Source organism: Prionailurus viverrinus, chromosome A3, assembly GCF_022837055.1.
Source record: "Prionailurus viverrinus isolate Anna chromosome A3, UM_Priviv_1.0, whole genome shotgun sequence".
Classification (NCBI taxonomy): domain Eukaryota; kingdom Metazoa; phylum Chordata; class Mammalia; order Carnivora; family Felidae; genus Prionailurus; species Prionailurus viverrinus.
Genome location: NC_062563.1, coordinates 14,946,200 through 14,961,640, shown reverse-complemented (window position 1 = coordinate 14,961,640; position 15,441 = coordinate 14,946,200). Strand labels below are relative to the sequence as shown.

Below are 15,441 nucleotides of genomic sequence, written 5' to 3'. Positions count from 1 at the left end.
TTTCAAGGATGGAGGTTTAACAACAGAAAGTGATCCAAAAGTAATGCAATCTGCCCAAGATGTCATTAAGGGATGGAAAAGGGAAATTCACCACAGCATAGCTGAAGGTAGAGATTAGGGGGGAAAGCTTCATTATTATGCCCTATCAAGTCGAGTCGCCTCAGTATACCGGTTCCGTGAGTAAACAGAATAACTGAAATACAGTGTGGTAGGGCTGGAGGCTTGCTTAGGTAAGCAGCCGCAGGGTTCTGAGAGGGCAAGGGGAGGTAGGTGGGTGCACATTCCAGGGTGGCTGATGCAGAGGGCTTTCCGGGTTTGCAGAGGGCTGCTGCAGAGGGCTCTGCTTCAGCACCTGAGCTGAGACTTGAAAGATGAGAAGGGGTTGATCCAATGAAAGGAGAATGGAGAAGGTCTTTCCGGCAGAGGTGGTGGCACAGTCTGGAGCAGAAAGTTGAGGGCAGAAGGAGCCCATGGCCTTGAGGTCCTGTGAGCTTAAGGAGTGAGGGCTCTAGGGAGTTGCTTCAAACCTAAGAGCAACACAATGGGATTTTCATATTAGAATCATCTGCTCACCAGATTCTGGCTATGTTGTGGACTTGACCTCCAGGCCTGCTTCTTACCCATCCATGTGGCCCTGTGACTGCCCCCCTCCCCACCTCCTCCTGCAAAGGGCATATCTTGTCATTCCAAAATCCTGGGTCCCCACTCCTGGAATGTCCTTTGCCCTATCTTTGAACCCTTCCTAAATAGTTCCCCTCTTTGACAGGACTCTGAAATATTGCCATCCTCCCCATAAATCATCTCGCTTTCCTCTTCCAGTATATTTTTCTCAGCCCAGGAGGATTCTATGCCTTCTCTTAGCCTCTCCCCACAGCACATGTCTCCTTGGGATATGCATATACTAAAATATCTTCCCTTTATCTTATCTGGTCTTCACCCCATGGGGCAACCCGAAGGCTACTATTTATTCTTCCACACATTAATTTAAGCAGCTTTAATTACGACCATGATATGTTTTATATAATATAATTAACGTTTTAATTCTGTGTACTTGCTTCCCAAGGCAGTTTTGTGAAGGGCCCAATTTTGGAATCAAGCAAATAAAGAATAAGTAATGGCTGAAGTTATTATAGCAACGCCCTCCCCCCTCCCAAAGGAATTAAAGCTGTGTTTGCTTTTTGAAGTGGGTTAAAAAGGGAAAAGATAGTTTAATATTCTCTTCATCCCAGGCATGTTTGGTGGCTTTCGTGAAGTCCCCTGGACTCTGATTTCAAGCGTTCCTGGCTTATCTGTGTCTGACCACCAGCTTGTGATGTGTTGCGGCTACCAATCAGCTTTGCATCTCCTGCCCCCCACATCCTTCCTGATGGAGGATGTACTGCAAATGAGAAGTTACTGAACCCACTTATTTATTCACTCAGCAAATATGTATTGGTGTCCTATTACGTGCCCCGGACTGGGATGAAGTCAGCCTTGCCTTCAAGAAGCTCACGGTCCAATGGGACCAGACAGATGGAGTTCTAGTCCAGCAGGCTAATGCTGTGGGAACATGGAGAAGGGGCTAAGGAAGGGGCGCAGGAAGTTAAGAGGAGGTTTAACCAAAGAGAAGGTGAAACTTAAACTGGTTCCAGGAAGGAGAGGGGAAAGAAGGAAACAGCAAGACACCGTAAGAACACAAGATCGTTTGAACTTGGGGAGAAGGAGAGTATGGTGGAAGCCAGTGTGCATGGGAGGACATGGCAGGGAGTGAGCGTGGGGAGACAGGTGGGGGTAGAGTGGAGAAGAGCTTGCTGGGTCAGGAGGAGGGGTTTGGACCATCTTAAGGATGGGGAGCCCAAAGAGGTTATTCAGCAGGGAAGTGTCCGGAGCAGATCAGACCTGGGGTTTGCAAAGAGAATTGCAACAGTATGAACAACGAGAGAAGGAGGGAGTGGGGGACGGTTAGTTAGTTGAGAGTTGCCTGGCCCATAGTAGGGGCTCAAAAGGTACCTAGTGAAGGAGGGAGGCTGTTGGGACAGCCCAGGTGAGAGATGATAAGCCTGTGAATCAGTGGTGGAGGTGACGGAAAGGAGGGTGCCCTTTGCAGCAGGAGCCAGGAGAGTGGAGTTAACAGCCCCTTCGTCTCCCATCCTGTCTGATTCCATGCAGCCTGGCCTTTTGGCCTGGCCCAGAAATGCAGAACGTGGAGTGTCGTCACCCCGACAACCAGCTGTCTAGTTCACGCTCCTCAGGTTGCACTGGCGACAACCAAAGCTCAAGGGAAGTCAACCCATCAGAAGGAGAGTCTCAGTCAGAATTCAGGGATTCTATGCTGCTGAGTAGACCGTGTTAACACTGGTTGAAGAAGGGCCAGAACCTGGGCAATGTGGGCACAAGGCTGTGTGTGTTTCTGCAGAAGGAAAGAGTCCCGAGTCTCCTGAGATTCTCACGGGGTCCTGCGCTCCCACACAAAGGCTGATGTGCTACTCCAAATGCCTGTCTCCAGGTGACAGGTGGGAACGGGGGCGTTGGAATAGAATCTGGTGGAGACGCATGAATGGATGGATGGATGGATGGATGGATGGGGAGGCTGGGACGCTGCATCCACAGGAGGGAATTTCCTTTGAAAGAGAGGGAAACTTTAAGCTGGGAAACTGTTTTCCTTGAAACGCCACCGGAGCCCTCCTCTCCCCCACACCCCAGCTATGGCCTTCCCGGTTTCTGGGATGCGGGGAACTTCCTCAGGCCTCTGCATCCGCGGTGGGGACACTTTCGGTTCTGCCGGAATTCCCGGAGGCTGCGGGGGGGGGGGTGGGTGGGTGGAGAACCGTGGGGGGGGGGTGTCCCTGGGGCTTCTTCCCAGCACGCGGGGGATCTCTCTTTTCTGCCTTCGCGCTCCGGGAACACTGCTAACTCCTTGCCCTCTTCAGCTTGGCCTCTGAGTCCCAGGGGCGAGGAGGAAGTGCACTTCCAGGGACCACGCGCCCTCCCCCTCGCCGAAAGCAAGTCCCTACTCTCCCGGGAGATTCGACTCCTAGGAACGTTCAGGGGAAATCCCGGCGCGCAGCGTTGTCAGGAGCTCCGCCTCCCCCAACGATGCTGGCCGCGATTGGTCCCCGAAGACCCCGCCCATTTCCAGGGCGGGCGCGCGTGGGGTGGGGCACGGGCCGAGGGAGTTACTACGCTCGCAGGGCCCGCACCCGTACTCCGCCGCTAGGTACTCACCTCGCCATGGTTCTTCTGCCTCTGCGCTGTCTCCTCTGGGGCTGCGTGTTGACCGCGGTAAGTTGAGTTTCTGCTCCGACCCGACAGGGGATTTGGGGATTTGAGAGTGGAGAATGGGAAGAGAAGCAATATTTCGGGGAAGGCAACTTCCTAGCTGATTTTGGGGGATAGAAGACGGGGTAGAAGGTGCGTAAGGTACCCCGGGTCCCGGCTGCTTCTGTGTCATCCCAGGTTGGGGTCCCAGGTAGCCCCAAGAGGGCGCGTGGTGGGGGGGGGCACTGCAGGAAACGTGCACCTGCGGCGTGGACGGGGTTGGGATTTTGGGAGACTCAAGCCTTTATTTGGTCGGGAGGCTGGAGTCTGGGTTTGCCTCAGAGGCTGGCCACGCGGAGACTGCTGAGGGGTTTCAGAGATGAGAAGGGAGGCCGGGCAAGGGCAGGGGCGGGTCTGGCAGGTTTCCTGTCCCTTTAACATTGTGGACAGATGGCAGGCAGCCTCTCTGAGCGGTTATCATGTCCTGGCCCCCTGGGGCCGCCTTCTTGCGGGGTATCTTGTGGGAACAAGGGTGGGTGCAGAGGCCCAGGTACTTCTTTGAGAAGGCAAGGGGTTTTTAACACTCCCACCCCACCTCGACCCCCAAATCCTAGGTGATCCAACCTAGGAGGAATACCCAAGGCTGTGTCTCTGCCTCCTGAATTTAAGATGACATAGAGGACCCCTGGGGGAGATGAATAATTCATGGGACCCAGGGAGGGGTGAGGTGACCAGCAGGGGTTTCTCCAGGCACCAGAAAGTCTCAGTTATGCCCAACCAAGCACATCTCCGGGATTTTCAGAGGCCCACACTTGACTCACTTTTTGTTCAAATGTATTTTTGTAGTTCCTCATTCTGGAGGCTGGGCATCCCCCCAAGTACCTGCCGCTCTCATTCCAACCTCTCCGGCCTCCCCCTGCTTTCAAGGGCCGTAGTTTCTGGCATGAAGTCTGGGCAGGAAAGACCCATGGAGGCGCAGGGGAGGGGAGTCAGCAGCAAGGGAAGAGAGCAGTTGGGGAAGCTGCTTTTGTCCCAGAACTTTCATTTTCACTCTAAGCAATGGTTCTTAGGGAGAAGGGAGTTGGGGGGGGGGGCGGGGCGGTGTTGGAGCTAGTGAGAGGAGGAAGAGGGCTCTTGTAGGAGGATTGGAGGGAGAGCCAGGGGATTCAGGAAGAAGGGTGGTCTGGGCTTCTCAAGAGCACACTACCAGCTCTGGCTCCAGGTAGAGACTGGGCTATGACAATAGCAGGGACTGTTTTTGAGACTTTCCTTTCTGTCAGGCTCCGAGCAAAATGCTTTACATGCATTCTTGGTCCGATTTTTTTTGACTCTCCCATTGTACAGATGAGCAAACGGAGGCTCAGAGAGAGGAAAGAACTTGCCAGAGTTCTCACAGCTAGGTGGAACCTGGATGTAAATCTACGTCTGCCTGATGCCCACGCCCGCCTCCCCAAGCCTAGGTCCTGAGCTGCTTTGTCAGAAGGATTAGAGCTATGGAGTGGGAGCTGGAGATTGACAAACTTTCAGAGAAGAAGCCGTATTTCTCATAGATTTGAACATGGCATAAAGGACTTTCGTTGCCCTGGGAGTCTAGTGGGAAAGTCCACAGGGTTGTAGGAAGAACATTCACAGGATGTGGTGGTGGAGGCAACAGACCTTCATACTTCCTTCTCCATTTGGAGTAAGATTCACTTCTGTAGGTAATTTTCTCACTGAATGAGAGCCACCAATTAGGCAGAATCCTGGACAGCCAGCCAGTTAGCCAGGGCGGTAGTCATCCAAACAGATATTCACATATATATGATAATTAAAAGTGCCTTTTAATGAGCACCTCCTATGTTCTAGCTGCCGTGCCAGGCCATATACATATATTCATTCTGATTTTCACAACCGAATCTGTGGGGCAGGCATTACTCCCATTTTAGAGATGCGGAAACTGAGGCTAAGAGACAACATAACTAGTAAGTGTTATGACGTCAAGATTGCTAATACTCCTTTTTTTATTATTTCTTTATTTCTTTATTTTTAAAATTATTTATTTATTTTATTTGAGAGAGAGAGAGAGAGAGAGAGAGCGCGCGCGCGTGAGCACGAGCAGGGGAGAGGGGCGGAGGGAGAGGGAGAGACAATCTTGAGCAGGTTACCGCTCAGCACCGGTTCCACTTTCAGCGCTGACCCCATGCGGGGCTCAATCCCACAACCCTGATCTGAGCCGAAATCAAGAGTCAGTCACTCAACTGACTGGGCCACCCAGGTGCCCGCTTTTTGAAACAAACGCCAAGGTCAGCAAGCAAAGCAACCGGCTGGGTTTTAATAACATTGTTTTGCTTCTGTTGAATTTATTTTTAGGGTTGCCTTTTATTTATGAGAAGTGATACTGGTTCTTCTCTGATGGCAGCGCTATAAGGTTCACATTTAAAATAAACGTATTCAGGGGCACCTGGGTGGCTCAGTTGGTTAACTGCCCAGCTTCCACTCAGGTCACCATCTCATGGTTCGTGATTCGGAGCCCTGCATTGGGCTCGCTGCTGTCGGCGTACAGCCTGCTTCGGACCCTCTGTCTCCTCCTCTTCTCTGCCCCTCCCCTGCTTGTGTTTTCTCTCTCTCTCTCTCTCTCTCTCTCTCTCTCTCTCTCTCTCAAAAATAAATAAGTATTAAAAAGAAATAAAATAAGGGGTGCCTGGGTGACCCAGTCAGTTGGGCGTCTGACTCTTGAGTTCAGCTCAGGTCACGATCTCATGGTTTGTGAGTACGAGCCCTGCATCGGGCTCTGCGCTGATGGTGCGGAGCCTGCTTGGGATTCTCTCTCCCCCATCCCCTCCTTCTATCCCTCCCCCACTTATACGAGCGTGCGCATTCTCTCTCTCAAAATAAATAAATAAACTTAAAAATAAATAAAAATCACAATGGTTAAAAAATAAAACAAATGTACTTAAATTAATGGTACCTGGATGGAGTAAAAAATAGTGCAGTTGACGGAGAGGGGGAGTATTGACAGCTGAGTTCTTATTCAGATTCTATCACTGTGTGACCCTGGGCAGGTGACCCAACCTCTCTGGTCCTTAGCCTTACCATTTGTAAAGCAAAAAAGTTGGATTTTTTCCCTTCCAGCTTCACAGTCCTGGCATTTCATGAGAGAGGGGTTGGATAATCAGATGATGAGGGTTTGGAGAGGGAAAAGGGGTGGGGAGCAGAAGAATTGAAGGAAGCGGCCAAGTGCTAAATATAGCCTCAGCCAGGCCTAGGACCAGCTGCCTAGCCAGCCTCAGGACGCCAGGGGAGGTACCGGAGCCCTCGTGTGCTCCTGGGTGTTTGGGAAGAGGAAAGACTCAGGCGTCAAGCCAAAAGGAAGATCTGTTTAGTGCCGAGAATATTGCGATGTCCCAGTGCAATCGCTTTGTAAAATGCCAGACCGATCCTCTGGGTGCTTTTATAATCACGTCAGTTGGCAGTTTAGTTAAAAACAAACACACCAAGTAATGTGCAGGCTCCAGTTTTCTGCTTTGGACTTCCACTTCGGTTCTAACCTCTGTGCTGGCTGACTTCCACCTTCCTGCCATAGAGGCTGCAGTAGAGATTTCGAGATCCCCTCAAATCGTCCAATTCTGTTTTTAGGTCCACCCAGAATCACGCACTACGTGCAGAGAAAACCAGTACCTGATAAACAGTCGGTGCTGTGATAAGTGCCAGCCAGGTGAGCGGCCCACCCTCCAGCCCCACAGCGGGACCCTTCCTGGCTTCCTGGTGGGTGCAGGCCCCGTGTGTCAACTGTAAACTCGAGTCTCAAATGACCCCTGGGATTTTCCCCAGCCCCGCCCTGCAGCCAGAATGTCCTGGGTCCCCTCTCTGCCTACCCGGGAGTGGGGCTCCTATCTCTCCCATGTCCCCCACCAGACTATGAAGTCTAGAAGGGTCCGAGACTGTCATCTTTGAATCCCCTGCCCTAAAACCCAGCCTGATCAGTTTTTGATAAATGTCTTGACTCATTGAGCTGTCTGGAGCTGCTTCATTTCCTGATGTTTTCCAGGAGAGAAACTGGTGAATGACTGCACAGAGGTCACCTCCACGGAATGCCTTCCTTGCAAAAAAGGCGAATTCCTAGACACTTGGAACATAGAGAGACACTGTCACCAGCACAAGTACTGCGACCCCAGTGCGTGGGCTGCTGGGGAAGGGGTGCGCGGGGAGTCAGGCTGATAGTCTAACTTATTCCTGACAGTGCAGCCGTTGCTTTTTAATAGCCAGGGTCTGTTCTGATTGGTTGGAGTCTGGGTTGTACCGGTTGTTAAATAATTTGATTCCTATCCCTACTTGGAAGAGGGTCTGATAAAAGCAGGAAGTGTGAGGGGCAGATCCCCCAAGCATGGCTCGTAAGGGGTCCCCATCCTTCCTGCCATCTCTGCTCAGACCAAGGGCTCCAGGTCCAGAGGGAAGGCACCTCAGAAACTGACACCACTTGCACGTGTGACGAAGGTCTACACTGTACCAGCGACGCCTGTGAAAGCTGCATCCAGCACACCCTGTGCCCCCCTGGCCTTGGAGTCAAGCAGGTTGGTAAGTGGCCTGTCTGGGAATTGGCTCTGCGGGCAGGAGAGAGGAGCTGACACTCACGGTGAGGGATTGGGCAGTAGGGCGCTCGGTCTCGGAGGTGGAGGGGCCACCCTGCATTGGTATCTCTGCTTGGTGAGCAGGAAATGGCACCTTTCTCGTCCTGCCTCCAGCCCTGGGTATCTGCCTTGGTTGGGCAGTGGGAGGAGGCTTCTTAGGGGCTGCAGCAGTCGGGGAAGCTCTGTGCTGGGGGACAGCACTTGACACAGATAGTTCTTCTGGCCCTTCCTGTCCGCCTGTTTCCTTGAGAGTCGGGTGGGTGGTCCCCTGTGATGACGAAAGCCACCTCCTCCCTTCCAGCTACAGGGGTTTCTGATACCATCTGCCACCCGTGCCCAGCCGGCTTCTTCTCCAATGTGTCATCTGCTTCGGAAAAGTGTCACCCTTGGACGAGGTACAAGGATTCACCCCTTGTTTCCTGCCCTAAGAGGGGTGTGGGACTACTTCTATTCTACCCGGCCACCTGTCCTTCAGCCCCTGCTCCCCATGTCCACACACTTGTGCACATAGAGAACTTCTAGAGTGTCCACATGGTTGACCCAAAGGCCACTTTTCAGCATTTTTTTTTTTTCTGCTCTGTCTCGGCGGTAACAGATACTGCTGACCTCTTGATCTTCATGACACTCCTCTGCTCCTCCTCCTAACTGATTTCCTTGGCCTTTGTTCTAGGCTCTGCTCCCCAGTCACTTTGCCCGCCTCCCCCGGGCATCTCATCCGTATCCATGGTTCCCAATCAACATCTATTGTCTGGATCTGTCTCCTGGGTCCAAGACAGTAACATGCCACCACCAAGGGTCCAACTCCACGCAGTTGACCCACAGGCACCAAATGGACTCACTTGCCCGCCCCTCTCACCCTCTGGGAAGACACTCACTTGTGTTTGGGCACTTGTCCCGTGGTCCCTCCCTCACCTCCAAGCCCACATCAGGTACCAGGTCCTGTCTATCTAGCCTTCCAAATGTTTTGGGATTCCTTTTCTCTCCGGTGGTCATCCCTGTGGTCATCCCTGTGGTCTGGATGGTGCCTTCACCTCCTCACCAGCCTCCCTGCCTCTGGTCTCTCCTCTTCAGCTGTGTCTCTATCCTCTTGCCAAAGCGAGCTTTCTAGTTTATTTCAAATCACGGTGCTCCCTATTTAAAAGGCTTCGTGACTCCCTGTGCCTTTAGGATGAAACGCAGACTCCTTCACCTGCTCCCCTAACTTGCGGCACCATTTCCTGACTTTTCCCCACATGCTACTTGCGATGCCCTCAATGTGCGGTTTGTCCTCTTGCATCAAACTCTCCTGCCTGGAATACCCTTAAACACCTGCCCAATTATTTTTTACATTTAATTTAAAAAAAATGGGTAAGAGAGGCTCATGAAACACAAGGCACGAGAGAGCCTATGGTGATGAGTTTCTGTTCCTTGGCCACTCAGTTCTCCTCCCTGGAAGCAGCTCTTCCCCCTGTGTGTCCTGCCAGAGAGTCTATGTACAAATAAATAAATGCACACGCATGCAAACACGTATTTTCCACACAAATACTAGCATCTCGTATATACTTTGCTATTTGTTTACTGTCTGCCTTGCTCCAGTAGACTGCAGATTCCTTCAGTGTAGGGACTTGGCCTTTTTTTTTTTTTTTTCTTCCGGTGATGCATTCCTTATGCCTAGGACAGTGTCCATGCATAGTAAGTGCTCAATTAATCTTTACCGATAAATGTTGAATGATAACTGGGGGCACCCTGGTTAATAAGATCAGAGCCCTGAGTTCCAGCCTCACTGCAGCTTAGAAAGTTTGCAACCCTCTGAGCCTCAGTGCCCTCACTTGGAGAATGGGAATGACCTTCATCTCACAAGGCATGAGGAAAAGACATGTAGGGGTGCCTTGTAGACACCTAAGCATTCTTATGTATGTGCTTTCTTTGAAGCTTCTCACCCTTTTCCCACTTTAGATGTTTTTTTTCTTCGTGGTGTCCTTTTCTATCCGTTCCTCCCCACCCCTCCAGCGACCACATCTTCATCATCCCATATTGAGACTCCTGCGCAGGCCTCCCAGCTGTCCACTCTTCCATAATTTCTCCTCCTGCAAGCTCTCCGGCCAAGTGAGTCCTCTCACTGTTGGGGCGTCTGGTTGGGTGCTGATGTGACTTCCCAGCTGAATCCAGTTGAAACCTTCATGGCTGATTACCGGTGATCTGGTTCTAAAGACCCAATTTTCCATAGTTCCCTAATACCGTTTGGCATGCCCCCCTCCCCCACCTAATCCCTCAAATCACATTGTCCTGCTTCAGCTAGAGTGTTCTGCTGCTCTAAGTTTACATCCTTCAGGGCCGCTCAGATCGCCCTTCCCTAGGGAAGTCTTTCTGGACGAGCCTTTAACCCAGAGATTCTCAACTGAGTGATTTTTCTGCCCAGGGGACATCTGGCAATATCTGGAGACGTTTTGGTTGTCACAACTGAGGAGGGGCTGCTACTGGCAACTAGTGGGTGGAGGCCGGGGGTGTTGCTGAGTGTCCTACAGTGCACAGGACAGTCCCACAACAGAGAGTTAAGTGGCCCCACACGTCAGTAGTGCTGAGGCTGAGAAGCCCTGCCTTAAACTGAATTCATCACCCCTCTATTCCAGCCACTGTGGGCTTTGTCTCCCCTTCTCTGAGCGATTCCCAGTTCACTTTGACCTATGTGACAAACTTTGGCCTATTATTCCTCCTTGAAGATGCGCAATAATGTTTTCTCTGCACTCATGACTTCCCTAAGAACAGAGTCTGTGTCATTCCCATAATAACCAGCACAGGGGATTGCACACAATACGTGCTCAGTGAACCTGAACTTGTTGGTTTTGATGGTCTCCCTCCGGGGTTGGAAATCTTACGGTTGGGGAAATGTAATGTCTCTTTCTCTCACTGTGTGTCCGTGTGTGCACATGTGCGTGCACCTGTCTGTGCACAGGTGTGAGACCAAAGGCCTGGTGGAGCTTCAGGCGGGGACCAACAAGACGGATGCCGTCTGCGGTGAGTCTTAGAGAAGGGACTGTGGCAGCAGGCCGGGAAGGTGGCGAGCTGACAGGGGACGCAGGGTCGCAGAGACACCCGGTGCGGAAAGAGAGAGGTGAAGTCAGAGGAGGCAGTTTGGGACTGAGGTGTCCTAGCTTTGCCACTTACCTGTGGAGCCTGGGCAAGTCCCCTCCCCACTCTGAGCCTCAGTTTCTTCATCTGTGAAATGGGCTGATGACAGCACTTCCCTTCGTTGGTTGGGGGGAGTGCCTGGCATGGGTTCCTGCACTTTGGAGATACTCCACCCTGCATTTCAACACCAGCGTGGGCGTGCCACTGTTTCCTCTCAGAGCCTTGGTTTTGATTTTATAACGAGGAGGTTGGCCTACAGTAGCACAGGCCACAGGCCCAAATAGCTGCAGGGACTAGGCAGGTCATGTTAATGAGCAAAAGAGTCAGGGGTAAGAAGAATAAACTCTGTTTCTTCTTCAGACCCACTTTCCTCTTGGCAGGGCTGGGACTGGAGTGAGGTGAGCGAGGCAGGCAGGTGGGCAGGCAGAAAATGCAGTAATCAAGATAAATAACGTTAGATACATTTTTTTTAAAAAACAAAGCTAATGTAAAAACAAGTCTAGAAAGAATACAATATCAAAATTTACATAAAAACACGACCCAACCCTGCCTCACTTGCCTCAGCCTAATCCCAGCCCTGGTTTTAATAAAACTTTATTTAATGTTTATTTATTTATTTATTTATTTATTTATTTATAATTTTTTTTTTCAACGTTTATTTATTTTTGGGACAGAGAGAGACAGAGCATGAACAGGGGAGGGGCAGAGAGAGAGGGAGACACAGAATCGGAAACAGGCTCCAGGCTCTGAGCCATCAGCCCAGAGCCTGACGTGGGGCTCGAACTCCCGGACCGGGAGATCGTGACCTGGCTGAAGTCGGACGCTCAACCGACTGCGCCACCCAGGCGCCCCAATGTTTATTTATTTTTGAGACAGAGCATGAGCGGGGGAGGGGCAGAGAGAGAGGGAGACACAGAATCCAAAGCAGGCTCCAGGCTCCGAGCTGTCAGCACAGAGCCTGACGTGGGGCTCGAACTCATGGACCGTGAGATCATGACCTGAGCTGAAGTCAGATGCTCAACCGACTGAGCCACCCAGGCACCCCCAACAGAACTTTATTTAAAAAACAGACATCTGTTGACGCCTGGCTGGCTCAGCTGGTAAAGCATGTGACTCTTGATCTCAGGGTCATGAGCTCAAGCCCCATGTCGGGCATGGAGCCTGCTCAGTTAAAAAAACAAAATAAAATAAATAAAAATAAAATAAAAAATAAAAATAAAATACAAAGCAGGCAGCCAGCCTGTGGGCCACAGCTTGTTGATATGATTTTTCAAAACATGACATTAAAACGTTACTCTTCTTGATTACTGAGGTTTTTTTGGTGTTCCCTTAAATTTTGTTGCAAGGTGAATGTCTCACTTGCCTTCCCCTAGTTCCTGCCATGCATCTTGGTCTTTTTTTTTTTTTTGCCATTTTCCCATTTAGGATAGAGACTTAGGTACAGGAAACCCTTTACTTTCCCCTCCATCCTTCTATAACAAAGGCAGCAATGCAGACATCAGTGTCAATGGACCTCAGCATTGGGCAGGGAGTAGGGAGGGAAGGGGCATGTGGGGAGCCGGGAGAGACAGCTGTATCGCTACTCAGTGCTGGTCACACTAAACACATCTGGCCACATTTTGTCAAGGCCACCTGTTTGAATCCTGTGATACAGCTGAGCTCAGACACTGGAGGATTTGAGAGTCCGGCCGGGGACAGAGCAGCTTGAGGCACGGGGGTAGGGGGCCGCTGCGGGTGGGAGGCCGTCACCGAAGTCTTGATTTCTCCAGGTTTCCAGGATCGGATAAGAGCCCTGGTGGTGATCCCCATCACGATGGTGGTCCTGCTTGCTGTCTTGTTGGTGTCTGCGTATATCAGTGAGTCCCCAGGTGGGGAGGTGATGAGGGAAGGGGGAGAGATTGGCTTTGCCAACTCCCCCTCCCATTTGGTTTTTTCCTTCTCTCTCTCTCTCTCTAGGAAAGGTGACCAGGAAGCCAGAGAATAAGGTAGGTCAACCCTGGGCACCGGCTGAGGGTTTTGGCAAACTGGAAAGAAAGCCTGATTCATTGTTGCCTCTATGGCAGTAACACTGATTCAGGGTCTGCCCCTGTGGCCAGTGGGGAGGCGGCAGGACTGGCTCCTCTCCCCCCACCAACCCCTCCCCCCCCATGCCCCCACCCCCAGTGCTGGCCGGAGGGCTCTTCCCGTTCACTCCCCTGTACCACCAAATTCCGGCATCTCGTGAGCTCACCTCCCCACAGAACAGCCCTGGCACCGCTGGTAAAATCTGACATTTGCTGTTCCTTCCCGGCATTTGATACGTGGGGAACCACGTCTCTGTGGCCTTGGTCAGCGGTCAGGAGGTGGGGCCCCCTCTCCAGCCCCCCTGCTCCTTGGATCCAAAGCCTCCCGCTCTGGAAGCCTCTTGACACGCTCTGTGTGGCCAGCAGGGGGCAGGAGGCACCCACTGACTCAGCACCGACCCTCCTTTTGGGAAAGGGGAAGGGGCTTCCGTGTGTGTGTGTGTGTGTGTGTGTGTGTGTGTGTACGCGCGCACGTGTTGGGGGGGGGGTCCCCTTCTGCAGGATTACCGGGGGTAACCTCCCGCCTTGGCTCCCCAGGTCCTCCAGCCTAAGGCTGTGTCGCAGGACCCTGTGGAGGACTTGGAGGTCCTTCCTGTCCCCCTCCACCCCATTGCTCCGGTGCAGGAGACCTTACACGGGTGCCAGCCGGTCACCCAGGAGGACGGCAAAGAGAGCCGCATCTCGGTGCAGGAGAGAGTATGAGGCGGTGTGTGCCCAGGAGTGTGGCGGCATGGGAAACGGGCACGTGGCCGGAGAGCCTGGAGCTGCTGGTGCTGCAGAGGGAGGGTGCGGGGGGGGCCCCCCCAGCCTGCACCCCTGTGGTGCAGAAACAGAACCTTCCACCCTGCCCTGGAGCCCACTGATCCCCCGACTTGCTTGTAAAGGCGGAGGCAAAACTTTTGGGGGGCCGTGTAGGAATATCCACCAAAATCCTCCCGCCCAGAGTTCAGTGGCCAGAGATGTATCATGGTGGTTTCGACGAGCCCAGGAAGACGGATACGTGAATATCCATCGCGGTGTTGTTTGTGACAGTGGACAACTGGAAGCCACTTAATTGTCCAGCAGAAGGGGACTGGCTAAATAAAAGTGTAATATATTTTATACAACAAGATCTCAAGAACACTGTTGTGGAACAACAACAAAAAAAGCAGGTTGCAGAATGATGGGTATGAAAGCATTTCTTTAAAAACACACACACCCCAACAGCATGATATGTCGTCTGGGGTTATGTGTAGGCACAGAACACACCCGTGTATGTGTAGGTATAGCCAGTGTTCAGAAGGATACACAGAAAACGCACGGTTCCAGGAGTTGTAATGTCTGGGTTGGGGAAGAAGGGTTGGCGAAGGGTTAAAGGAAGAATTGGCTCCCCCCCCCCCCAAACGGAGAGTGAGTTCATACAATGCTTATGTAATTAAAAAGTCATCAAACATGTATAAAGGAAAACGGGGGTGGAAATGCTCGATGACATGAGCTGTTTAACTTACTGTCAGGCTCACAGAATTAGGGCACTTTCTGAGGATAATAACAATGTCCCCAGGCTGCTGTCCTTCCAGGGCGGTTTCCATGTGTGCTCGCATTTGGCGGTGTTTTGCAAAGCGCTGTCTTCATTTTACTTATGTTCGTCAAAAAACGGCCTTGAGGGCAGCCAGGGTTCCACATCCCTCCCTCTTGAACAGAGGTGAAAATGGAAGCCCAGAGAGGTGAAGCCACTTGCCTGTGGCCACACAGCAATTCTTAGAGATGCCACTCAGAGCTCCCCACTCTCTGTCCTGTGCTGCTGCTTCCAGATCTTCCTGCTCTCTGGAACCTACATCTGTGGCTCCTTCCTGGGGAGCTCCTGGGCCTCCCACCTCCTTCTGACCTCCCGACTGCTACAGGAGCTTGCAGCTTCTTGGTCAGATGGTGCCCCCTTCCCCCCCCCCCCAACAGTATCTGAGGTTAAAAATAAACCATCCTGTTCTCTTTTCCTGCTGTGCCAACTGAGGGGGAGCCTAGCCAGGAGGAGCAGCAGATGGGGTGGGAGCAGAGGGGAAGGGAGGGGAGGGGAGGAAGGTTGTAGGACGAGGAGAGGGAAGAGCCATGCAAAGCCCCTGCGCAGAGATTCACAGTGAAGATGAGACCGGGCTGTTTTCACCCAGGGATCTCAACCTTTTCCCCAGTACAAAGCTGCTTTTGGATTTCCCGTGTGTCCTGCTGGCTGGAGGGTGGGGGTGGAGAGGGCTTATCCTGGATGGAGACTGAGGGCAGCTGCAAGCCGAGAGAAGGGCACCTGGCTTGGCAGTCTTCCCAGAAGGGCTTTGAGAACAATTTGGATGCACCAGGTGGAGACGGTTGGTTTAGAAAGCAGAACAAAGTGGTGGCGTCATGGGGTGGGGGGGAGGGAGGGGAGCTTTGGACCTCACCCTTATTCTCTACCTAGAGTC

General features: G+C 52.1%; 1 protein-coding gene across 2 annotated transcripts; it reads left to right on the top strand.

Annotated features, from left to right (window-relative positions):
- The first annotated feature begins 3,139 nt into the window (after positions 1-3,139).
- On the top strand, positions 3,140-14,175 carry CD40 (CD40 molecule). 2 transcript variants are annotated; one of them, XM_047852227.1, is made up of 9 exons: positions 3,140-3,261; positions 6,853-6,931; positions 7,265-7,390; positions 7,645-7,791; positions 8,146-8,239; positions 10,777-10,838; positions 12,722-12,808; positions 12,909-12,937; positions 13,553-14,175. In XM_047852227.1, the coding sequence occupies exons 1-9, from the start codon at positions 3,211-3,213 to the stop codon at positions 13,715-13,717; spliced, it is 840 nt and encodes a 279-aa protein (XP_047708183.1). In that variant the 5' UTR covers positions 3,140-3,210; the 3' UTR covers positions 13,718-14,175. The 2 variants fall into 2 exon arrangements, with proteins under 2 accessions (XP_047708183.1, XP_047708184.1); XM_047852228.1 differs by lacking the exons at positions 12,722-12,808; positions 12,909-12,937; positions 13,553-14,175 and having other exon boundaries at positions 7,645-7,787; positions 10,777-11,650.
- The last annotated feature ends 1,266 nt before the right edge of the window (positions 14,176-15,441 follow it).